We start from the raw sequence: 26,614 nt of genomic DNA, 5'->3' as shown, positions 1-26,614 counted from the left end.
CCCAAAGAAGAAAGACCTTCAGTTCTTCAACACCTCGGGGAGGTAACGGCTCTACAAGGGCCAAAGACTCCCAAGGAATGGGACAAAATCCCTGATAAAAAGCGCTCACCGCTCTACTGATCAGAAAATATATCAGCCATTTATCTCCTGGGCCTTGAAGGGGCATCACGACCTGTTGTCACCCACCTGATCCCTGGACAGAGGTCTATTTATACAGCAATAATAGGGTGCGTCACTGTAGAATTAAGACTCCTCACCCAAGGAAAGAAATGGGCAACAACCCTGTGGGGGCCAGAGGCGGGGTCCGACACCCCCATAATCAGCGCCGATATCAGGTACTGCAGTCATTTCTGTACATATTTTAGGGTACCATAACATACTTTATTTTGGGGGCTCATTTTATTTGCACTTTCTTACAGGTCAGGTTTAGTAGAAATTATTACAAGGCATCTACAGCTTCACTCGGCCCATGGCTGGCAGTAATGAGAAATGTACAATGCCATCTGATATAGTGGAGCAGGATGGCCTCCCCAATGCCTCGGCTCGTACCCCCCACTTTGGAGGAGTCCAGGCAGCCCCTTGAGATGGATTGCATTGTGCATCTGCTGCACGGCTGATAGCATGGCTGGCCTTGTCCTACGCTGAGCACTGCCTCTAATTAGTAACCCTTTTCTACCCAGATAAGATAAACTCCTGCTGACCTTTTCTATCAGTTGCTATGGAGACTCCGCTGCCCTCTTGTCATTAATAATTTTAGAGATTAAAATAGTAAATGGCAGATGGGGAAAAAAAAGAAAATGGGGGGGGGGGGGGGGGGGGGGGGGGGTTGTGTAACGACGCACCTTTCTGCTTCAGAAGGACACGTGATGGAGAGATGGATGTCCCAGCCGAGGCAGGTGGTGGCGTTCACACGTGTGGAGGGGACAGACGTGTGCAACGGGTCAGAAAGTGTATTTTAAATCTACGTAAGAGATTAAGAATTACAGTCAAAAATAATCCCATGATGGATTCAATGAAAAAGTATCGGGCAGCCGGGCGAGTCTTCAAGGGCCGTAGCCCTGCCGCACACATCGTCATACTTGTATTATTGTTATCTACTGGAGGATAACCCCCATCATTATTGACCGGAGAGCTGTTAGGGTGCACCAGAATGGGAGCCACTTACAGGGGTTAGAGAAGCTGGACATACGGCATGTGACGGTACAAAACGGAAACGGTATTTGTGCCCACAGAAATGCATTAGCACCGAGCAAAACGGAATGACTCTTAAAGGCTTCCATTGTGCATTCCGTCCTAAAATTCCGTTATAACGGAACAGTATAAGGGAATTTCTAACGCTAATGCGAACCCGTCCTTATTGCGAGCCATATCCAGTAGTGAAGCCCCCAGAGATCCGGTGTAATGGAAAGATCGGCTCCTGTTCTGCGTTTTTGACCAGCACCTGGTTTAGGCTCCCACTAACCGATGGAAATAACTGATGTGTGAACTAGGCCTTAGGGTGCTGAATTACCAGAAATATTGTGAACTTTCACAGGTTATGTGGTTCAGTATATTGGCATGATTTTCTAGCATGTTAAAGCGTTTCTTGCGAACCTGGAAAGTGGAAGAGTTGGTTTTTGGCTGTCAGGGCATGTTGGGAGTTGTGGTGCACAATACCTGGAGAGCCTCAGGTTACCAGGCTAGATGAGCTGACAAAGGCCAAGGTCTTTCAACTTCAAATGGCATCATCACCCTAAAGGCTACTACACCATATGGCCGACCATGGCCTCTGCCAATATGGAACACTAAGGGTACGGTCACACCGAGGTTTTTGGAGGCAGATCTGCCTGCAGCATTTTTGCCAAAGTCAGAACTTGATTAAAAAAAGGAATTTGAAATATAAAAGGAAGGATTTAGATTTCTTTTTCCAGGTGGATCCACTTCTGGCAGAAAATCCTGCGGGCAAATCTGCCTGAAAACCTCCTCCAAAGCTCTGTTACTGTACCCTTGCTGGGACTGGTAAATCCTGCGCACACGCCACCCAACTGGCATCCTAGAGAAGTTTTATATGATTTAATTTAATGACCTGAATCCACCACCACTCGTCCCCATCTCCCCAAATACCAAACCCATGAATGGACAGTAAAGAGAAAAAAAGAGAGGAGCATTCACTGCAAGACAGAGAAGAGACAGCGCAAAACAATAAGAAAAGAGACACGCTGACGGAGCAGGAAGATAATGTGGGGGGGGGGGGGGGGAAAGATAAAGAAAAAGGAGGGAGACACCGAGGGGGGAAGATAGAGAGACAGAGGTAGGACGCAGAGAGAGGGAGCCTGAGAAAAAACAGCTCCAATGATATCTGGGAGATTGGTTTCAGACGAAAATGCTCTCCTTGCCAAGTCTCTATCCCATGTAACTGGCGTGGACTCACTCAACATTCATCACTGCCTGAACTCTGAAACTTTATCAGCTCCGCAGCATGGCGCCATCTCCAGGCCCGGCCATTCTCAGCTCTCTGATAAAGCAGATAAAAGTCTGATAGATTACAGCAGATTGTTACACTTCACGGCACACAATTACTAATACTAATAGTGAGCCCACGTCCTCCAGGGCAAGGCTGGGGGGTGAGGAAGAGACGAGCGAGAGCAGGGAAAAGAAGAACCTCCAGCCGCTCCTCGCACAGCACTGACAGATTTATGGGGCAGAGGTGGCGAAGATAAAGCGCAAAACAGGAATTAAAATTACCTTGATAAAACATTAGCTACTGCTTGAAAAACAGGTGTCGCCCACAATATTACCAAGATTTTATAGAAAACGTGGCCATCCTTAAAATAAAGTGGATTGTACAGCGACCATCTAATAGACTTTAGGTTTCAGTTGCTTATTTTCAAGATCTTTGCTTGCTATATTTGAATTGATATATTGTTTGCTTCCAGAGCCTGAAAACCTGTATAAAACTAAAAGGTCCCTTTAGGACGCCTTCACACGCGTCAGATTTTGCATCAGAAAATTCTGCGACTGAAAATCAGTTCCAGTCATTTGAACGAGGCGGCAGGCACAAGGATTTCTGCAAGCCTCGTTAAGGTGAATAGGACGGATTTTCAGTAGCAGAATTTATCTGTCACTAAATCTGCCGCGTGTGAAGGCGCCCTTAGGCCCCTTGCAGACGAGCGTATCCAGATTAGGTCCGGATGCATTGCGTCTGCAATCAGGGAAAATCATGCGAGTGCGTACGCAATTTCAGTCAGTTTTGACTGCGATTGCGCAGCTCAGTTTTTTGCAATGCGTTTTGCACGCGCGTGAGAAAAAACCGATTATGGTACCCAGACCCGAACTTCTTCACTAAAGTCCGGGTTTGGGTTCTATATTCTGTAGATTTTATTATTTTCCCTTATAAAATTGTTATAAAAAGGGAAAATAATAGCATTCTTAATACAGAATTCTTAGTAAAATGTGACATGAGGGGTTAAAAATTAAAAAATTAACTCACCCCATCCACTTGTTTGCGCAGCCGGCATCTTCTTCTTCCAGGACCTGCCAAAGGACCTTTGATGACGTAATCGCGCTCACCACGTGGTGACGTCAGCGCAGGTCCTGCTGAATGAAGATAGAAGGATCACGTGGTGACCGCGATTACGTCAGATCTTGAAAGAAGAAGAAAGAAGACGATGCCGGCTGCGCAAACAACTGGATGAGGGGAGTTTTTTTTGTTTTGTTTTTTAACCCCTCATGCCATATTCTAGTAAGCATTCTGTATTAAGAATGCTATTATTTTCCTTTATAACCATGTTATTAGAGAAAATACAGTAAATTGACTTTAATCAATTTACTAACATCGTCTCCTTAGCAACCATGCGTGAAAATCGCATTGCATCCGCACTTGCTTGCAATTTTCATGCATTCCTATTCATTTCTATGGGGCCTGCGTTGCATGAAAACACAATATAGAGCATGCTGTGATTTTCACGCAAGGCACAAGTGATGCGTGAAAATCACCGCTCATGTGCACAGCCCCACTGAAGTGAATTGAAGGGGCCACATATTACCCAATGAATGAGTGAAACAGCCATCTAAACAGCCCCTGCTGCCAGCTAGGGTTGTTTCGATACCAACATTTTGATTTGGTTTCGATACTGATACGCCGGCACCCGCCTCCTTAATTATCATTGGTGGCACAGTGGCCAGGCACCTGCTATGCCGGCTGCTTGACTCTGGGGAGGACACTCAGGAGGAGGTTGCCGTTCGCTGAGCTCACTTGCTCAGACGGTGCAGCAGTGTATTCCCTCCCCATTCCCTCCTCCTGCTTTAATTAATAGCTGCACATTCATTGGCAGTGGTGCGGGCAGCTTCAGAGCCCACTTACTTCATTGGGCTCAGCGTGGCCGCGTCATAGGAGGGACTCCCTCCCTCCTTCTCAACTATCTGCGCACGCACCGAGCGCCATGAGAGGAGGGTCTAGTTAGTATCGAAAAAAATGAACATCCTGATACTGAATCGATACTGGCATAAAAGTATCGATTTGGTATCGAAAGTTCAAAACAATCCTACTGCCAGCAAATAATGCTCCAGTATGGGGACGAGTGATGGCATTAGTGAGTGATCACTGCTCCCCATACTGTGGAGGAGATCGCTGCATGTAAATGTGTCTCCTCCACCGACGAGCAGGCGATTGTCAGGAAGGACCACTTCTGTATGAGGACACACAATGGCATTAGTGATCATTGCTCCCTATACTGTGGAGGAGATCACTGCTTGTAAATGTGTCTCCTCCACCGACGAGCAGGCGATTCTCAGGAAGGAACGCTTCCCTTCCGACAATTGTCTGCCATATCTAGCAGTGACCTTAAGCCAATCTTCAGACGGGATGAGTGCTGATCAACAAGAAACCCGTTGACTAGCGCTTGTTTGCATCAGCCTATAGACTGCTGATGCAAAATATATGGGGAAGTAACAATTGTTGCAGCGATCATTCCTCCACCATTCAGTTCAATTGTTCATAATTATTGAATGATTTAATCGAGCATCTTGCATCAGTCAACAAACAGCATTTACTTCTTAATCGGCTGATCGCTGGTGCAATTATACAGGTCCGTTATCTGGAATGAGTGTTCCTATGAAAATCAGTGTAATGGGGGAGCGGGAATAACGTATTAGCCTACAGACCAGTCTATTTGGTTGACAAAGGGATTGCCTCGACAGGATAAAATTGTAACAAACCCTCAGATGTGGGACAGACTGGAGTTACAACTGCAGTTTTTGCTGCAGTACTTTCCCTTGTGCTTGGTCAGCCGACCATCTAATGTGCCACGCTCTCCCGATGGCAGATGTGGAGGGACCTCATGAACAGCCCAATCCTTCTGTTGTCGGGAAGAGGAGTCGGGCAGCAGCTCTCTCTCCTTTCACAACACATTGGGCTGCGCCTGGTGTGCAGGTGTACGAGGGAGACGGATGCGGACAGCTGTCAGATCAGATCCTGTGTGCATGGTCAGCCTTAGGGCCCTTTTACATGGGGCAATTATAGGGAAGGAACATTTGTTAGAGACTCCCTCCTGATAATTGGCCCATGTAAAGCTGCTGCTGATGCTCGTTTTTCAGGCGATTAGATCTTTCTGCTGCTCCAACAATCCTCAATTGTCGGCAACACATCTCCTTGTGTAAAGTGGAATGTGCTGCCGACAAACAGCGGAACGGTACAAGGGCGAGTGATTGCAGCGCGTACTCCGTTCATTGCTATAGTAGTTCTGACAATAAGCGTCATTTTGGGAACTCCTGTAGCAGTTGAACAGAGGTTGGCTTCATGCCTGCTCTGCGTTCACTTTGCGGGCACAGTTCTGGAGACAGGAGTGTGCCCCAAAAGGTGGGACCTACAACTATCGGACACTGATGGCATATCCTAGTGCTATATCATCAACGTCTGAGATGAGTTAACCTCTTTAAAGGGGGTTTCCAGGATTACGCCCCATAGTGTTGAACCTAATGAAAGATTCATATTCACCAGCTCCCCACATGCTGTTCCTATTGGGGTGCAGATAGGGTTTGCACTAATGAAAGACCCCAAGGGGCACACAATTGGCCTTCAGCATATTTACACAATGGGGCAGATTTACTACCATCAATGCCCCAGAGTTCTGGCGCGCCGGCTGTACAACACTTTTATGAAGCGCCTGAAACACTTTCTTTGCCTTGCCTGACAAGAGGGTGTATCTTAGCGGAAAGGAGACCTGGTTTAAAGGGGTCCTCTCACTTTAGTAAGAGTAATTTTTCATGTTGACCGTGTTATTACAACCACTTACTAATGTATTGTGATTGTCCATATTGGCTCCTTCGCTGGCTGGATTAATTTTTCCATCACATTATACACTGCGCGTTTCCATGGTTACGACCCTGAAATCCATCAGCGTTGGTCGTGCCTGCACACTATAGGAAATAGCGCCTCTAGCGGCCAATACTGTGGGAGCGCACATAGGCTGGTGCCTTTTCCTATAGTGTAGAAGGACGACCATTGCTGCTGGATTGTAGGGTGGTCGTAACCATGGAAACAAGCAGTGTATAATGATATAGAAAAATGAACCAAGCCAGCAAAGGAAGCAATATGGAGCATCACAATCCATTAGTAACTTCCTCTACCATGATAAATGCTGTTTGCTGAGGTGAGAGGACTGACAACATTCTGGCAAAAAGTAAGCCGCCTACTAAATGGACTAGACAGCCATGGTGCTCAGATTCATCATCCAGCATGATACATTTGGCACATTTTTTGACTGCATAATCTAAACCTTAGGACAGTATTAGCTGCCCCACAGCGACAGACCTTTGGCGTCACGGATGACCGTCACACCGCAAGTGAACAGGGACCAGGACAGCTGCTTGTCTTTTCCTACTGCCACCAAAATGAGACTCCAAAAAACAAGGAGCCACGTAACTCAAATGGCACCGGATCAGAGTGGCGCGTCCTGGCGCTGGGCAGGTCCTAGCCTTACAGCCAATCCTCCCTCCGCAGGAACCTTTAAATTAAAACCTATAAAATGACCCCACTGCAGACGCGAGATTGTAGCACAAGCTAAATAGGTAGAAATGGAAGGCAGGATGTATGGAGGATTTTTATGTGGCAATTATTAACGCACACGAGCTGAGGAGAACAAAGAGCGGGGAGAGAAAGCAGCTGCATATTTCTTAATTTATTGTTAACATTTTATCATGGGCTCCATGAATTATCAGAGTGGCTATTCTCTGTTCCTGGCATTTTGGTGGAGCGAGATAAGGTAAAAACAACAGCAGTACTGGAAGAGTGAGAACAGGCAGATAGATAACATTGATAGAACTCCTACACCAAACAGCCCCCGTGCTTATCTCGGCTTTTTATCTTCCCTTCCCCTTCGATCCCCCCTCCCCTCGCGAGGAGCCCCATCAGGACTGGACCAAAGCCTTACAGCTGAACTTTACTCTGCTTCTGATACCGAGGTGCAAATAACATGGAATGATCGCCCTGTGATAAGTGGAAGATTAATTGTAATGCTGCGAGATAATAACAAGTTACCACACTTCCCCTGATTGTGTCCTGTGACTCTGGAAGACTTTAGCATGGACGGGGTTAATAAAGTGCCACATCACCAGCTGCATCTCCCAGGCTGCTCTGCTGATGGAAGACGATAGGGGTTAGGCTACATGCACACGACCGTATGTGTTTTGCGGTACACAAATTGCGGATCCGCAAAAAAAAAAAACATGGATGACATCCATGTTTTGTTTTTTTGAAGAGCCATTGTACCAATGCCTAAGGCCTCTTTCACACGGCAGGTTTTTTTTCTGTTTACGGGCCGTTTTTTGCCTTATTCCAATGGTTCTGTAAAAAAAAAAAAAAAGTCTGTAACAAATTTTATTGAAGAATAGAACATGTTCAATTATTGTCCGCAAATCATGTTCCATGGCTCCATTCAAGTTGATGGGTCCCAAAAAAAACTGAACACATACAGAAATGCATCCGTATGTCTTCCGTATCAGTTCCATTTTCGCAGAACCATCTATTGAAAACGTAATGCCCAGACCAATGTAATTACTGTATATGCCATACGGAAAAGAAAAATGGAACAGAAACGGAAACGCAACAATGGATCCGTGAAAAAGGGACCGCAAAACACTGAAAAAAGCCATATGGTCGTGTGAAAGAGACCTAAAACGGACAAGAATAGGACAAGTTATATTTTTTTTGCGGGCTACGGAACGGACATACGAATGCTGTCCACATTTTTTGTGGACCCATTTAAATGAATCCTATCCGCAAAAAAAAAAAATGGAACGGACACGGAAACAAAATACGTTTGTGTGCATGAGGCCTTAGTCATACAGTAAACAGAAGAGATGGGTAATGCGTTCTAGGCATCACCTCTTCTTGTCCATGTAAAGGGACTGTCCCACAACGCACATACATCACCTGTCCACGGCTGGGAACAGTGATGGACCGCCACTCACTCCTGGTTTCTTCAGGCTGGGTTCAGACCTGAGCATACGCTCTGTATGCACGATTGTACGGGCGTTTGCAATCGCGCATACAGAGACAAGCGAACGCCCATTGTCGCGTGTTCCCGCTGAAGTCTATGTACGGGAACGCGCGACAAGACGCCCCAAAGAAGCTCCTGTACTTCTTGGGGCGTCGGGCGTTTTACAGCGCGATTGTACGCGCTGTAAAACGCTCAGGTGAGAACCATTCCCATAGGGAAGCATTGGTTCTTGCCTGTTGAGTGTTTTACAGCGCGTAGGGACGCGCTGTAAAACACTCAGGTCTGAACCGGCTGTCAGACAGGAGGCACAGATTGTGCCGAAACGTGTCACAAATATGTGGCAACAAACAAGCATTTCAAAAGAGACCAGGAGCGAGTGCCGGTCCGTTACTATTTATACGGGGGCTCCACAGACTGCAGCAGGGGGCGTCTGAGCGGCAGTCGACCATGCGCTTTATTGCTCCATTCAAAGTCTATGGGACCCTATACAGAATAGAATTGGCTGCCCCTACTAGCCAATTCAGCACCATGAAGGCCATATTGAGCGTTACAGAGTACTGCATCATGGACAGTGGTCGGCTCAATATGGAGGGGGGCCTTTCTACGCATAGAGTATAAATTCATGTATGAGTGCCCCCCATTAGTCACATCAGAATTAGCAAAGAATTGGCTGATCCAATGAAATAAAGCTTCATCAAGGGGGGCATTTGCTTTAAGGGGGAACTCTGGAAACTTTCCGAAAGCCTTTATAGAGGCATAGCATTCTACATGAAGAGTATAAACTGCATTACGATCATGTTGGGGGGAGTAGTGATCTATGACCAAGTGCAAAAAAATTGTATTATGATAGTGTACAATGGTCGTGTCCGTTACCATATCCGGGTACAATAGAATTGCTTTATGATCATGTACAGTGGTTGTCCTCTGTTGGGGGCTGTAGTATCTCGATTAGGTGCAATGGTTGGGCCACGCTGGGGGTTGTAGTGTTCTACAGCATGTAGTGGTTTAGTTAGGGGTATAGTGTTCAGCGAGTCTAGTACAACAACAGGACGATGATGCTTAGTGGTCAGTGATCTTGTTTTAAGCACTTTCACTGTTTCCCCCCCATTTCAGATCGGCAGGGATAAGGTTAAAAACAAGCTATTAAACCTATGTCGCGCTATCTCCATTACAGGCGGTTATTCTGGAAACAAGGTCAGGCGCTGAACTGCGTGCACTTGGCTCAGGTCAGAGTAAAGATGGCTTCCTGGCTAAAAGGTCCCCCCGTCTCTCACATAAACATCCACGTGTACAGATTTACATGTATTATTTACATGGAGACCGTTTGGCCCTGGTGCTGAGGTTAGGCAAGGCACAGATACGGCACAATGAATTATATTCATGGAGAGGGTAACATTAGCTCCTGAGAGATATTATCACGCCACACGGCGGAATTGCGTGGAACAGGATTTATCGAGCAGCGAGAGTCCTGAGAGCGCAGCCAATCTGCATCTGCGTTTAGCCTGTCTTACATGATAGAATATCAGTCATCTGCAGCCGGGCTCAGAGAGATCTACATCTTCAGGAGCTTGGAGACTACAAGACCCAGCAAGTTCTGCCACACTGTGGGGGTCGCAGTTCCCCGGGAAACCATAAGACATGACACAGAAAAAGGAGAGACGGGAAAGACGACGTCATCTACCCTGAGGTTTAATCGGCAAGAGTTTGTCGGGACTGGGTGAGAAGACCGCGCATTGCCCGATTCCACAGCCCATGAACGGGCTCATTAAAAGGACCTGAAGGGATAGAGAACACAAAGTCTTTGTCCGTGGGGCTCATTTATCCAAGACCAGCTTTCTACACCGGTCTGTGACAGCCCCAAAGGAAGCGCGAAAACGGTGTTTTACAGGTGTCACAAAGTAACAATAAGGGGGCTTGTGTCTTTATTTACACCAAGAACTGCCCCTCCTATAGTCAGTGACTGAGCCAAAACCAGGGGTGGCTCCTAATGACCTACCTCATGTCGGAGTAGCCCCCAGATGGTCATATCATGTCTCGTGAACGCATTCAATGTTTGAAAAGCTCTGGGCCAAACACACCCATAGGCCCCTGTTCCAAGAAGGCCCTTTTCACCTTCATTGGGTCACTATGTTGACATGGCTTTTGATTAACTGTATAGGAAAGTGCAGCAGAGTGTGTATTCTTACAGAGTAGGTCACCGTGCAGCATATTTTTTTTATACTGTGGCCCACGGGTGACGTATGACCCTGTTTAGCTATAGTCTGAGCCTTGTGATGTGAACAGAGAGACGCAGCGGCTACTGGATGCTTCCGGCGGCATGTCCGGCACTACTACTGCACCCGCAGTGCTGCCTTCACACCTATGGCCAGATTAGATCACACAGGAGCAACCATCCCCATCTGGTCATCAAATAGCCGACTAAATCCACTCCTGATATATGTAAATCTAGTGACATTTATCTCTGCAATGCAGTTTTCCACGGATTATCAACTGAGCTTAGAAAAACGTGGCTTTCCCACATGAGGGGTAGCGTGACTGAGCAGAGCATTATTTCTGGTAAACAAGAAGGTTTTTAAATCTGGGCTAGGAGACGTCACAAGTTATTCTGGTGATTCAGTGTGAAGTGTCAGCACCCTGGCCCCAGAGCTATCTGTCCGCTATTCCGAGTTATCCCAAGATAAGGCACATCGCTTTACGTGACCCTCAAGAAAATCAACATTTTGTTATCTATGTAAAGTAATGAGGTCAGCAGTTTATTCAATTGAAATGGAATAAAGTCAGATTTTCTCTACAATTCTGGTGTAAAACCCCATTACATCATCTCCCTCTCGGGAATCTGATCGGGTTGGTCCATGGCATATAATGTTCACGACGTTTGACCCTAGAGGTCCCACACATTAAACCATTGTGTAGGGGATGATGTTGGGACAGAAAAGCATCGGAAGCAGTGAATTTCAACGCCCAGTCCTTGTGTCGTCCAGGACATAAGCCGTGGCTGGAGGAGCTCGGCCAACACCAACAATATTGACCGAGTGCAGGAGGGATAGTGGTGGGCTGATCAAGCTATTGAAGATGTATAGGACAACACAGAGGTTTTGGCTGTGACATCCATCACGTGACCAATGATTGACATGTGGCATTGAATGAATGGGGTTGCAGTATGACTCACAAGTTGCCGTGGCCATAGAACACCACGACACTGCTGAACCTTGCCCGCTGCACAGCAAAGGTTGTCACAGCCAAGGTGAGCATCCGCATTGGCTCCTGCAGAGGGCGAGCCATCCGCATTGGCTCCTGCAGAGGGCGAGCCATCCGCATTGGCTCCTGCAGAGGGCGAGCCATCCGCATTGGCTCCTGCAGAGGGCGAGCCATCCGCATTGGCTCCTGCAGAGGGCGAGCCATCCGCATTGGCTCCTGCAGAGGGCGAGCCATCCGCATTGGCTCCTGCAGAGGGCGAGCCATCCGCATTGGCTCCTGCAGAGGGCGAGCCATCCGCATTGGCTCCTGCAGCGGACAACACTGAGAAAAAAAATTAAAACATTCTGCCTGCAATCTCGGACGCCCTATGGCTGGGTGAAAACACCTACAGGTTGTGCAATGGCCAGCACTTCATGAATGAGCTCTCAAAGGATGTAAAACAGTCATTCCCACTGGTCAGAACTCAAATAATCATGACCGGTCTTCTGGATAGGTCATCACTAGTGTTGAGCGAAGTGAGCTTTGGTTGCTTCATCTGAAGTCGGAAAAATACTGTTCAGAGATTAGTCTCCGTACAGTATTAGAATGTATGGGCTCCGACGAGCTGAAGTCGTGCATGACTTCGTTGAATAACTTCGGTAGTTGATTTTTAAGGTGGAAAAACACTTTAAAACTTGAAACCGAACTTGGCTTCGGTTCTGAGGTACCAGTCGGAACTTAAGCAGAGTTCAGTTTTACGTTTTAAAGTGGTTTTCAGCTTTAAAATCAACTACCAAAGTTATTCAACGAAGTCATGCACGACTTTGGCTCGTCGGAGCCCGTACATTCTAATACTGTATGGAGATGCATCTCTGTACAGTATTATTCCGAAGTTTTGAATGAAGTGACTTCGGATGAAGCATCTGAAGCTCGCTTCACTCAACACTAGTGATCAGTATCTGATTGGTGGGGGTCTGACACCTGGGACCCCCACTCGGCTGATTGAGAAGGCAGTGGCACTACTGTGAGCAGCGTGGCCTTCTCCCAGTGCTACCCGGGTGTCAGACACCTACCGATCAGATACTGATGACCTAACCAGAGGATAGTGCAGGGATCAGCAACCTCTGGCACTCCAGCTGTTCTGAAACTACAACTCCCAGAATACTTCTTATACTTCTATGGGAGTTAAAAGAACAGCAGAGTAAGTGTGCATGCTGGGAGTTGTAGTTTTACAGCAGCTGGGGTGACAAAGGTTGCCGATTCCTGGGATAGGTCATCAGTATTTAGGTCTTGGAAAACCCCTGTCCTCTGCACATCTGGTACCCCCACAATCATCTATTTCCTGCAGCTTCCAGCGCTGGACCTAGCAATTTGAATGGAAAAGGAAGCACAGCTGCCATTCACTTTAGCTTCAGCTGCAGTAACCCGGCATGGCCACTGCAGTTTGAGCAGCGCTGTGCTACCGATTCATTCAATGTGCTAGCTCCAGTGCCAGGGCCTCCAGGGAACAACTGATCATTGGGGGTGCGGGGTGTTGGGCGTCCACTGATCGGATATTAATGACCTATCAATATCAGAAGCCTGGAAAATCCCTTAACGTAGAACTTCAGATCACCAATTCTAATCTTGACGTCTACGACCGTCTTCATGGGGAGTCGGTGCCCAGTGCAGCGTTATGTGGAGGTGCGACATTATGCAAATGGTTTAAAAGAAAGGAGTTAAAAATCGAAAGGGCTTGCTCAGCTGACATGGCTCGCAAGGCAAATGAAGATGGAGGGAAAGCAAGAAACACGGAGAGGAGTCAGCCATCCATCATGACAAGGGCTGAGGCACAGCTGGCGATTACGGTTTCCTGGCAGAATCCTAATAAGAGTATCACCCATCTATCATCAGATGAGACATGCAGAAATTGTGCCCAAACATTTACGATTCTTCCCCTTCTGTCTTGTACTTTCTGATCAGCATTGGTCCACAACTTGTACTGGGGGCCATATTGCCACCCAGCTTTCCAGAAAAAGGGGACAAATCAGCTCCTGGAAAGCGGAGGGACGATTACATCATTCAGCACTTCCATTTACTCAGCTGATTAGAGTGTAAGCTCTTTTGGTGCAGGGGCCAAAAGGAGCAAATATTTTCTCTATACGGCAAAAATCCTGGTGCCATATAAATAATGAGCTGGGGGGGGGGGGGGGTCTATCAATGGTGCATTCAGCGTATTAGAATCAGCATTTTCAGTGCAGGGGGTTATAGTGGGGGAGGGGAGGGCGGATTCTTACACTATATCAGGCAAAATGGAAAAAAAATGTCCTTTTTATTTTATTTCACTCCCTTTCCTTACCTCTCTTTGAAAAACATAATTTATCTGTGTATTATCAAGAAAGCCAGACACTTTAATCAGTGAGCTATGAAGTCAGTGTTTCCAGCCTTATCTGGTGGAGGAGTGGAAACGGAGCAGATAGGCAGCTCCCAGGCCGAGCGCTGGTGGGGAATGTTAATAGGAGGAACAGCAGAGAGATTGGCTGCCGAGGCCTGCCTATCTCCGCCATTATCAAGGCCTTATCGATGCAACCATCACAGCTCAGTAATGGGGCCGGTTCAACTTTCTGCTTTATCAGGGAGACTGATTCGAGCCAGAGGGACACAAGGCTGCGAGACGACCGCGAGAGTGAATAAGCATCCAGTGTATTTAGAAAATCAAGGAGATTACTTATTGCCATTTGCGTTGATACAGCACGTTAACCCTACACGCTGCCAGCGGGAAGCCGCTGGGGCAAAAGAGTTTCACAGCGGAGGGCGATATAGATTATCGGCAACAAGGGGGGCGTATTATTACTTAAATTTCGATCTAGCTTCTAACTAGACCAGGCAGAAGATGTGCCGCGTCCATAACCACGGGACAGGCGCATAAGTTAGACATCTTCTTGTGACGCCTCCGGGTTGGCTTACATTAGACCAATATTTGCACCAAAATCTTAGTGAATTTTGACACATTTTAAGGCTCCTCATTTATTAGATATTTGTGAAAACCGTCTAGTGATGTGCAAAAAAACGTTTGGTACAAGGTGCGTGCAGCAGTATTTTGGCAGATTTAACTTAGTAAATATCTCCGTATTCCACAACGCGCTCGCACTAAATATGTATATAGCACCAACATGTTCTGCAGCATTGCCTTTGTATGGCCAGATCAGGAAATTACTTACAGCTCTGAAGGTGACATAGGGCGACAGCAGATTACATGATATCAGAATTCACGTCACATTTATATGGCGATCACAGTTTTGTATAGTATATATCTGGTGACGACATATTCAACAGTACTGCATATATGGCGCCAACATATTCCATAGCAGTGTGTATACGCACGTGACACCAGCATAATGCCACACAGTACTGTAAATATGCAATGACGACATTAGAAATCACCACCACACAGTATAGTATATATCTGGCGTAGCTGACATATTCTGCAGTATCGCGCTATAGTCATGTAGTGCAGACACACGCTAAACATGCCAATTTCCTCGGTGAACGGTTCGCTATTGATATGACTTTGGGGTGCTCCAGTGACACTTGCATTCAGTCAAGCAAATTGAGCAGATAAACGACTGCGGACCAAAGTCTCAAGTCACCGACAACCACAAGAGAAGTCGCCACCTGTGTAACCTAAATGCCCAGGGAGACTTGTCAAGAGACTACAGGCATAGTGCGAGTGTGTGTCCCCTGTGGCCATATTACGGCCTGCAATACACGGGACACCGGCCATGTGCATTCCGCATCATGGATGCAGACCCATTCACTTGAATGGTTCCGCAAATCTGGAGATGCGGTGCAGAACGGAACCACCGTTCCATGCTTTCGTGGGGTTCCATTCTGTGCTTCCGTTCCACAAAACAATAGAACTTGTCCTATCTTTTTGTGGAACGGACAGATCGCGAGGTTGTGATCCGCATGGTTGGTGCCCGTGCATGCGAAGCACAATTTGCGGACTGCAGCACACATTCGTGTGCAAGAGGCCTAAATGTGCGATACGTTTAGTCTGCTTGAAATTAAACACTTGGGGGTCATTTATCAAACTGGTGTAAAGTAGAACTTGCTTAGTTACCAAAAGCAACCAATCAGATTCCACCTTTCATTTTCCAAAGGAGCTGTCAAAAATGAAAGGAGGAATCTGATGGGCAACTAAGCCAGTTCTACTTTACACCAGTTTGATAAATGGCCCCAACAGTTCACAAGTAGCTGATCACTTCCTATAAGAAGGAATACAAGGTTGCAATTTTGCCCATTTTATGCATTTTACATGCATTGCTCTTCTGAACAACTGCTGGAATGATGAATAATTCAGTAGGTTTGACTGGACAGGAGAGAACGGCAGGGTTGTGCTTCCATCTGGTGCTCTGCGCGGGGTCGGGAACACAAGCTTCTCAGAATATTTCCCTCTTTGCAGCTGAACAGTAAACGCATTAACAGACATCCCCATGTACCTGGGCCAGAGAGCTCAGGACGTCTGCTAATGTCATCTAACTGCTCCCAATTCTGATCCCAAACGTCTCTGGCAGGAAGTGTGCTTCACATTGGTGATAATCTGAGAACGCCGAGCTAGCTTTGCTTCCAGTCCCTTGTGCATCTTAAGCCAAACCCGGTCCCAAGACTGAGGAAGTGGCTGTGTACAGATTACATGGCAAAGCTACCAGGATCCAGTGAGGATGAAGAGATTCTCTCCCTAAAGGTACAGGCGATGGCGGCGACAGCCTTACGTGAACAGAAAGGTGATGTGGATGGCGTCTGAATGGTGCCGCCATAAAGGGTCTCCCTAGGGCTCTGCATTTTGCTCTGGAAATGCTTCTAGGGGAGGCCGAGTCTGTAAAACACACGTCACTATCAGCAGCATACAGAGGTGCCGTAATATGGACCGGCTGGTCAGCACAACAGACCCAGACAGCAAATTCTGGGTTCTGTCCATTTTATACAATCAAAGGCACCTGGACTGAATACGGACACATTAAAAGGGAATATGAATATGATACTGGTGACCGATCTTCAGCATAAGTCATAAATATAAAAGATGGTGGGGATTCGACTCCCAGGACCTCTGCTGATCACCTCAAGAGCGCTTGGGCCTCTTCCTAGGCCGGCGATGTCCCTGTACATTGGTCATGTGGCCTACGTGCTGCCCCATCAGTCCTATTCAATTGAATGGGGCTGAGCAGCTGCACTAAGCACAGCCGTGATTTACTGGGCCATTGAATAGACAACTGAGAAAACATTGGTGTGTAATATACACTCACCTAAAGAATTATTAGGAACACCCGTTCTATTTCTCATTTAATGCGATTCTCTAGTCAACCAATCACATGGCAGTTGCTTCGATGCATGTCGGGTTGTGGTCCTGGTCAAGACAATCTCCTGAACTCCAAACTGAATGTCAGAATGGGAAAGAAAGGCGATTTAAGCAATTTTGAGCGTGGCATGGTTGTTGGTGCCAGACGGGCCGGTCTGAGTATTTCACAATCTGCTCAGTTACTGGGATTTTCACGCACAACCATTTCTAGGGTTTTCAAAGAATGGTGTGAAAAGGGAAGAACCTCCAGTATGCGGCCGTCCTGTGGGCGAAGATGCCTTGTGGATGCCGGAGGTCAGAGGAGAATGGGCCGACTGATTCAAGCTGATAGAAGAGCAACGTTGGCTGAAATAACCACTCGTTACAACCGAGGTCTGCAGCAAAGCATTTGTGAAGCCACAACACGCACAACCTTGAGGCGGATGGGCTACAACAGCAGAAGACCCCACCGGGTACCACTCATCTCCACTACAAATAGGAAAAAGAGGCTACAATTTGCACAAGCTCATCAAAATTGGACTGTTGAAGACTGGAAAAATGTTGCCTGGTCTGATGAGTCTCGATTTCTGTTGAGACATTCAAATGGTAGAGTCCGAATTTGGCGTAAACAGAATGAGAACATGTATCCATCATGCCTTGTTACCACTGTGCAGGCTGGTGGTGGTGGTGGTGTAATGGTGTGGGGGATGTTTTCTGGGCACACTTTAGGCCCCTTAGTGCCAATTGGCCATCGTTTAAATGCCACGGGCTACCTGAGCATTGTTTCTGACCATGTCCATCCCTTCATGACCACCATGTACCCATCCTCTGATGGCTACTTCCAGCAGGATAATGCACCATGTCACAAAGCTCCAATCATTTCAAATTGGTTTCTTGAACATGACAATGAGTTCACTGGACTAAAATGGCCCCATAGTCACCAGATCTCAACCCAATAGAGCATCTTTGGGATGTGGTGGAACGGGAGCTTCGTGCCCTGGATGTGCATCCCTCAAATCTCCATCAACTGCAAGATGCTATCCTATCAATATGGGCCAACATTTCTAAAGATGCTATCAGCACCTTGTGGAATCAATGCCACGTAGAATAAAAGGCAGTTCTGAGGGGAAAAGGGGGTCCAACACCGTATTAGTATGGTGTTCCTAATAATTATTTAGGTGAGTGTATATATAATATTTCATGGATCAAACACTGAGAACACATCCTGAACTTGGACCTTTGCAGATGTAAAACATGAAAAACGTGAACAAGGCCCAAAACGGCCTGTACACATTCACAATAACTTACGAGGGATCCGACCATCACTATGCAAAATACCTTGGCACATCAAGGACATATTTTCTCCTCAAACAAATAATAGCACATGCAAAAGAGAAATAGCAGCTAAGCTCACCTATATTAAGTCACAAACCGAAGCACGGACGGTGCTGGGAACAGAGCACACGAATCCAAAACGAAAAAAGAGTAAGTCCAGCTTCCGAAAAATGGGATAGCCTTTATTATTTAGTGCAAATTAAAATCCAGTATGAACACAATGTCTACGCATTTCAGGTCTAGCAGTGATGACCCTTATTCATGGGTTTTAATTTGCACTAAATAATAAAGGCTGGCACATTTTTCGGAAGCCGCACTTACTCTTTTTTCATACGTTAGCACACGATCTACCCGTCTGCATGTTAAGATCCATACACATGTTCATCACTCACCACTAGACAGAGATTTGGGCAATTTCTTTCACATTTGTTTAGTGCACTTTAAAAACAACCACGAAACGACGTTCATAGTGGTCAAAAGCAGGAAAAGCCAAAATTCAGCTCTAGGGACCACCACTCCTGCTCTACACCAAGGCAAGGGCCCAACCAAGAAGCCGAGCAGCTATCTGTATGAGGAATCTAGGTAGGTACCATTGTCTCCCCTCCACCAGAGTAATGGGATAAGGAAGCTACAAAGACATATGATGCACATATACACATGTATGCAAAGTAGGGCACAGCCCCCACCCCCATCAATCACCTCCCCCGCTGATAAGCCAGAGGATGGCATTAATCATGGCCAGGCAGTGACCGGCAGAGCGGAGCCCTGGTGTCTTTGCTTCTATTCACTGATTGTTATTATTGCTGAATCCCTCTCCAGTCTGCTTGCTGGAGATAAGGGCCTTTATCTGCCGGGGAGATCTTTATCAGGGAGCAGATCAGACCATGGAACTTATCTGAAATTCACATCTAGTCAAGAGCCTGAGCAGAGAGGAAAAACAGGCCGAGCGGCCCCCGGGCAGACCCGACTTCAGCTTCCTCTTCTCCTTTGTTTAAACTTCGGCTTTTTAGGGTTAACTTGAACTTTACAAAACCAACTGGCGGGGTCACAGTAAAAGGAACATGAAAGCCACAGTTCATCTCAGGAGCCCCCAGGGATCCAGGGGTTCTGGTCCATCACAGCCTGTGTAACACGAGGGAAGAACAGGTTCTATACAGGAGTGGGCTTTATGGAGGAGTAACCCCAATATCAACCAAGGGGCGACAGTTCTGACATCAAGTAACGGGAGTCAATAGTCCTTGTGTGAATTTACATCAGCCTATGTCCTCAATGGAGAGAAAGGACCCTCACGAGGACCCTCTGCGCGGTCTCCTCCTCACTTCAGTGAATCATGGCCTCCACAGACAGCACACACCTACTCACCAGCTACTGTCACACTCGCATCCAGATATTACAACCGTCTGCATCCGTTCAGAACGGATCCGTTTGTATTATCTTTAACACAGCCAAGACGGATCAGTCTTGAACACCATTGAAGTCAATGGGGGACGGATCCGTTTTCTATTGTACCAGATTGTGTCATAGAAAACGGATCCGTCCCCATTGACTTACATTGTGTGTCAGAACGGATCCGTTTGGCTCAGTTTCGTCAGACGGACACATAAATGGTGCAAGCAGCCTCCAGAGCAGAATGGAGACGGATCGGAGGTAAACTGATGCATTTTGAGCGGATCCTTTTCCAATCAGAATGCATTAGGGCAAAACTGATCCGTTTTGGGCCGCTGAGCCCTGAACGGACCTCACAAAACGGAAAGCCAAAACGCCAGTGTGAAAGAAGCCTAACATGTGCGTTCAGACATCAGTGGTTTTCCATGGACGGTGGGTCGTTGGTGATACTATGGAAGAATGCCCTATTATGGCCCACGAGTACAGATCTTTCACACACACAGTCTAGTCATGAAAACCAAGCCTACAACATGGATGCATTGCAATTGCTAGGAGATGCTATAAAAAACAATTTTCAGCCTAGCAGTGACATAAGGAAGGCAAAAAGCGGACACATGGCCCAAACAACGTATTCATCAGGAATGAACCGCCTTGTCACAGACATTTGAAAGAAGCCTTATTGTAGTATAGAGCCCACAGTATGCACAATCCACGAGGAGATGGAAATCCTAAGAGCTGCATATGCTGCCCCTATGGCATGGCTGGACAAAGAGCGCCTCTCGTGCATCTAAAAAAGCTCAGCTTTGGGTGGTGGTCTTTGATTTCCCTCTGTCGGAGGATTCACCCAATTTCTGACGATCATAAGTAAAGCACTCCTCCGGCAGTATGTGCACCTGGAGTAGTAAAAATCTGTAAATGTGTCGGCCTGCCACTCCCATGTGGTGAGGGAACTCTAAAAACACCCGTACTAGTCGCAAAAAGGACCCGAGAGAAAATGTTTTTAAGGAAATAACAGCCGAGACGATTGTAGTAAGTGATCCCCACCGAGTTGTAGTCTATGAAAACATCATGTTGGCCCCTAGATTGGTCTAACTGGCTCCTACACACTGAGTCCTGGTATGTACACCCTCGGGCTCGGCGCTAACGGTCCAACCTACGGGAACGTGTCTGTGTGAACAAGACATATGCAATGAACGGCAACTCTTCAGAACAGACGTGACAGGAAAGCTCATACAGACACACTCGTACCTGTAGGATAGTCATACCTGACATTTTTTCAGTGCGCCAATTTCAAGGTATCGGAGGGTCCTATGTGGCCGCTGGGCAGCAGCTAAACGAGTTCATGGATCAAGACTGCCCTAACCCCTGGCTTGTACATGAGGGCAGGAGCATGCAGGTGCAGGGACACGTATATCACTATCAGCCGCCAAGATCTGTACACACGCTGCACAATGAGAAGAAAGGAAGCAGGAAGATATAAAACCCTGATCAGATATCCACACGCAGCATTGTTTCAGTCGTTAGACTGCAAGCTCCGATGGTGCAGGGCCCACATTACTATGGAGCATGTAGGAGCCTCCATAGCCTGGTATTCACATGTATAGAATATTAGGAGTGTTCTCATATACAGGAGGCAACATAACCCCTCTCCATGTGACAGCCACAGTGACATCACGCCTCTCCATGTGACAGCCACAGTGACATCACGCCTCTCCATGCGACAGCCACAGTGACATCACGCCTCTCCATGCGACAGCCACAGTGACATCACGCCTCTCCATGCGAGGAAGGGAGATTTCTCTGGGGCCCGCTCTCCTAGAGCCACTAAGCACCTGTACACATTCTCTCTATGGGTGCTTTCCATTAAGGTCTAGTGACTACTATAGCTGCCCTGCAGCGTCGGGTCATCAGCTCAAGTCCAACCTACAGGAACTACATATCCACATAGGTCTGAGCATATCAGATATAGTCAAGTGCAGCTTGACCTCTGGCTTCCTCACAACTGTAATCCATTTACACAGAGTCCTGCTCTGAAAGGGATAACATTAAAAAGCACAAACCCATTCTTAGTACAGAAAAGGTCCTGGGCTGCAATCTCCGGTCTGATCAGTTCCCAGCTCTTATCTGCTGCATCTAACTGACAACAATAAGAACAAAGGACATGGAAACGGAGCCCCGCTACCTCCTGTGCCGGGCGGACAGCGGCCAAAACCGGCCCCCACAGACAAGAGTGGTGGCACCACAGGATGAGGACCATGCCACTGTGCGTTCATAGGAAGTGACATCACAGCGTTCACCTACCCAGACACAGAAAACTCTTCACACATAGAGCTAGACGATACAAGATTCTCAAGAGAACGTACAAGGACCGACACGAGGCTGAATTATAGTGACTGCTGAAGGATGACCTTAGGCTGCAGTACGGAGAACAATCTATTCCCTTCTGATTTCTGTCAGGTCCATCAATGCTCACAATCCCCAACTATTCAGGACAGGGTGTAGATACTGATGCAGATAGCGAGTTGGTTCCTCATAGGCTCACAAGAAAGGAGACTTGTCCTCGTCACATCTTTGTGAAAGGGGTGAAGAAACGGATTGTTCTCGTTAGTTCTGCACTTGTGAGGAGATGCACAGGCAGGTCAAGAAGCGCTCACTTGCCTGTACATCTCCTCACAAGTGCAGAACTAATTGTTCTTCTGCTACTGGAGGGACACAGTGACTGCACATGCGCAAGTACATTTCCATGAGCAGTAGCTGTTCCCAAAGTGGAGCCTCTGCGCTCACTCATCAAGAGGCAGATGGGAGCATGCAGGGACAACTCCTCACAGGTCAAGAACTCTTAGATAATGAGACATCGATTTGATCATCCCTAGATCCTACACATCACATGCATGTTGGTCCAATGCACCCATTGATCTAGGATCAACCAACCATCTAATGAGTATGGGCTAATTTCCGTGGAGAGAAAGCTCAGACATGCTGGATTTCAACTTGCTCAAATCCTTTTACGCAAACCTGAGTTGTCTCACATTTTGGCCGGTAACCAGTTGGGGGTGTACCTGCACAGACTGACTCTACCCAATCAGTGTTGCCATTATCAGACTGTGCAGTGACATACCCCCAACTGGTAACACCCCTCTGGACCCTTACTGCAGACAGCTAGCAATTCATTCATAACTTCTAATAGAAATATTAAAGAAATGGCAGAACATACAGTCATATGGATGTTCCAGAGATGGTATTACTTGGGGAATGCATGGAGCTATTAAAACAGGCGTGTCAGGAGCGGGGAGAGGTCTTCTTTAACCAGTTGATAAAATTCTTCTAAATTCTGAGTTTCAAAAGAGAAGTCCCGGTGTGAGACGTTAATCAGATGTAAGAACTTCATCATACATCATTGTGAAGTACAGGTGCCCCCTGATTCCATCAGTTAGATCAGAACCAATGACAAAGGCATCATGACCAGAATGATGGACCGTCCATGTGAACCCCTGTGATGGCCATGTTTCCCATCGGACATTAGTAGACCTCATAGGAGGGTGTTTTATGAGCAAACACAGCGGATTAGGATGCCAAGGACATCAAGACGAACAGGCTGAAAAATAAAGTCATTGAAAACTGCATTATGGCTTTCTACATTACGGGGGGGTCAAGTCCTGATACCACCTGGGTACATGACTAGTCCTTATCCGGCAGATGGTACCTGCCGAGGGACTCCAGCCTGGCTGCACCGTACCTGCTTTGTATCTCATCATAAGAACCGTACGGTTATCAAGTTGAAGATCAGTATTGTATTTCAGCAGCTGAGTCTTTGAGAAGCAGAAATGGCAGACGGCGTGGCTGCTCGCCTCCCTGGCAGATCTGGTGAGACAAAACGCGTGGGAGGCGCATTAACCCTCTCCCCGCTTGCATAAAAAGTTCCTTGACAACTAGTGGTTAGGTCAACATGGATTATTTACATGTTGTCGACCACTAGTAGTAGTCTGCTCGGGAGAAAATGAATGGAGGAGTGTGAAGAAAAAATAAAGGTGCAGAGGAAGTAGAAGTGGGAAATGGGATAAGAGATTGGGGAAGTGAAAGGGAGAGAAAAATGGGAGGAAAGAGAGGGAGAGACTCAGATTTATTATCAATTTAATAATCGCTTCTGGAAAAACCCAGACAGGTAGATAGAACTTCAGGCTTGCAATTACTTCCCCCGTCAGATAAAGCAGTTTTATCAGGCAGTTATTTCTGTCATCCTCAAATCAGCTCCTTATCTGCAGCCTGGATCTCTGCAGAGCAAACAAGGTACAGATGCCCATGGAAGGCTGTCAGAAAGTTCTGGGAGAAGCAGGTCACCCCCACCACCCAGCCATCTACACACATCACACGGCTGACACCACCCCCCTTATCACAAAAAGATTAGCAGCATAAAATTATTATTGCAGCCCGCAATCTACTTCCAATCCACCATCTGCTCCCACAACGAGAGTCCAGTTCATCTTGCATTTTCTCGTTATCTATGTTCAGAATCATCATCAGGAAAAGAAAGCCCTATATGTCTGCTGGCTGCAAAGTAATATCTGCTGAGAGGGAGATAAGATCGCAGCAGCTGCGAGATCTCTGAAGAAATACTTTGAAACACACGTGATCCCTTTAATACAATGAATGTGAGAGTCACAGGAGATAAGATCTCGCAGTCAGGCCTGTCCCGACACACTGATTCTATCAGGATGTGACTGCATAATAGGATATTTCAAGCTTATCTGCCTGCCGATCGCAGCCCTGGCTCTTATCCTGCCCAGCATCAGGGTGGGAGCTGGGGCCTCAGAAGATGCACAAGTAGCTTCTCACCTTTCACATCAGCCCTTCCCCCCATCACTAGAATCTGCATAAAGGCAAGCAGAGTAATGAGCTCCCCGCGTCCAGGCCGCCTCCATCAACGCCATGTATCTGGACTGGGGAGATAAGGTTACATGTGACCGTATGTATATGCAATATTCCCGCCGCCCGCTTCATCCTCTTGGAGGAGAGTCCAAAAAAAAAAAGCTAATGTAAACGGGAAAAGCCTGAGGTTGTTTCATCGCCAATTTACTGCGGAGAAGGCCTCATGCACACAACCGTTTCATTTCAACGGGCCCGCAAAAGAAGCGGACAGCACTCAAAGTGCTGTCAGCATCCATGGCCCAGCAAAGTACAACAAATATATAATAGAACATGTCCTATTCTTGTCTGGTTTGCGGACATGAATAGGCTTTTCTATAATGGGCGGCACACACACACACCTGACATCAGTTTATTGCGGAGCGCAAAACATGACGAAGTTGCGTGCATGTAGCCTAATAAGTTATACATCTTCTTGTATATAGTGATATGGACCATGCTGATATAACCCGGGTATCTCCTATATATACACTGAACAAAAATAAACGCAACACTTCCGGTTTTCCTCCCATTTTGCATGAGCTGAACTCAAAGATCAGAAACGGTTTCTACAGACACAGAAGACCCATTACTCTCAAATATTGTTCACAAATCTGTCGAAATCTGTGTTAGGGAGCACTTCTCCTTTGCCGAGATAATCCATCCCACCTCACAGGTGTGGCATGTCAAGGTGCTGATTAGACAGCATGAATATTGCACAGGTGTGCCTTAGACTGCCCACAATAAAAGCCCACTCTGAAATGTGCACAGTTTTACGCCGATCCAGAGCATCCCACACATGCTCAATGTGTGACCTGTCCGGTGAGGATGCTGCCATGCAAGAACTGGGATGTTTTCAGCTTCCAGGAATTGTGTACAGATCCTTGCAATATGGGGCCGTGCATTATCCTGCTGCAACATAAGGCGATGGTCGTGGATGAATGGCACAACAATGGGCCTCAGGATCTCGTCACGTTATCTCTGTGCATTCAAAATGCCATCAATAAAATGCACCTGTGTTCGTTGTCCATAACATACGCCTGCCCATACCATAACCCCATAGCCACCATGGGCCACTCGATCCACCATGTTGACATCAGCAAACCGCTCACCCACACGACGCCACACACGCTGTCTGCCGTCTGTCATGTACAGTGAAAACCGGGACTCATCCGTGAACAGAACGCCTCTCCAACGTGCCAGACACCATCGAATGTGAGCATTCGTCCACTCAAGTCGGTGACGACGACGAACTGCAGTCAGGTCCAGACCCCGATGAGGACGACCAGCATGCAGAGGAGCTTCCCTGAGACGGTTCCTTTGGTTATGCAGACCGATTGTTGCTGCAGCTGTCCGGGTGGCTGGTCTCAGACGATCATGGAGGTGACCATGCTGGATGTGGAGGTCCTGGGCTGGTGTGGTTACACCTGATCGGCGGTTGTGAGGCCGGTTGGATGTTCTGCCAAATTCTCTGAAACTCCTTTGGAGACGTCTTATGATAGATAAATGAACTTTTATTGCACGGGCAACAGCTCTGGTATATATACCCGCAGTCAGCATGCCAATGGCACGCTCCCTCAAACGTTGTGACATCTGTGGCATTGTGCTGTGTGATCAAACTGCACATTTCAGAGTGGTCTTTCATTGTGGGCAGTCTAAGGCACACCTGTGCAATATTCATGCTGTCTAATCAGCACCTTGATATGCCACACCTGTGAGGTGGGATGGATTATCTGGGCAAAGGAGAAGTGCTCACTGACACAGATCCAGACAGATTTGTGAACAATATTTGAGAGTAACGGGTCTTCTGTGTCTGTAGAAAATGTTTCTGATCTTTGAGTTCAGCTCAGGCAAAATGGGAGGAAAACCAAAAGTGTTGCGTTTATGTACAGCTAGTAGAAGTATTACATCTTCTTGTATATAGTGATATGGAGCATGCCGGTATAACCTGGGTATCTCCTGTATATAATTATATATGTCTAGCTCGTATAGGTTATATATCTTTTGTATATAGTGATAT

At 47.0% G+C, this 26,614-nt stretch overlaps 1 protein-coding gene across 3 annotated transcripts in view; it reads right to left on the bottom strand.

The window, feature by feature from the left end:
- The window catches only part of LOC122921021 (zinc finger protein ZFPM1-like), an 85,365-nt gene that overhangs the window by 52,464 nt on the left and 6,287 nt on the right, over positions 1 to 26,614 (bottom strand). The window contains exon 1 of one of the 3 annotated variants that reach the window (XM_044270897.1): positions 20,958 to 21,001. The exons of the other annotated variants lie outside the window; for them this stretch is intronic. Coding sequence (XP_044126832.1) covers positions 20,958 to 20,964 — 7 coding nt within the window. The 5' untranslated portion in view covers positions 20,965 to 21,001. Of the gene's footprint in view, positions 1 to 20,957; positions 21,002 to 26,614 lie in introns of those variants that run through there. 3 annotated transcript variants of the gene reach the window in all.

This window comes from Bufo gargarizans, chromosome 10 (genome assembly GCF_014858855.1).
Source record: "Bufo gargarizans isolate SCDJY-AF-19 chromosome 10, ASM1485885v1, whole genome shotgun sequence".
NCBI classification, from domain to species: domain Eukaryota; kingdom Metazoa; phylum Chordata; class Amphibia; order Anura; family Bufonidae; genus Bufo; species Bufo gargarizans.
The sequence above is the reverse complement of the archived record's forward strand: the minus strand, read 5'-3'. Positions and strand labels throughout refer to the sequence as shown.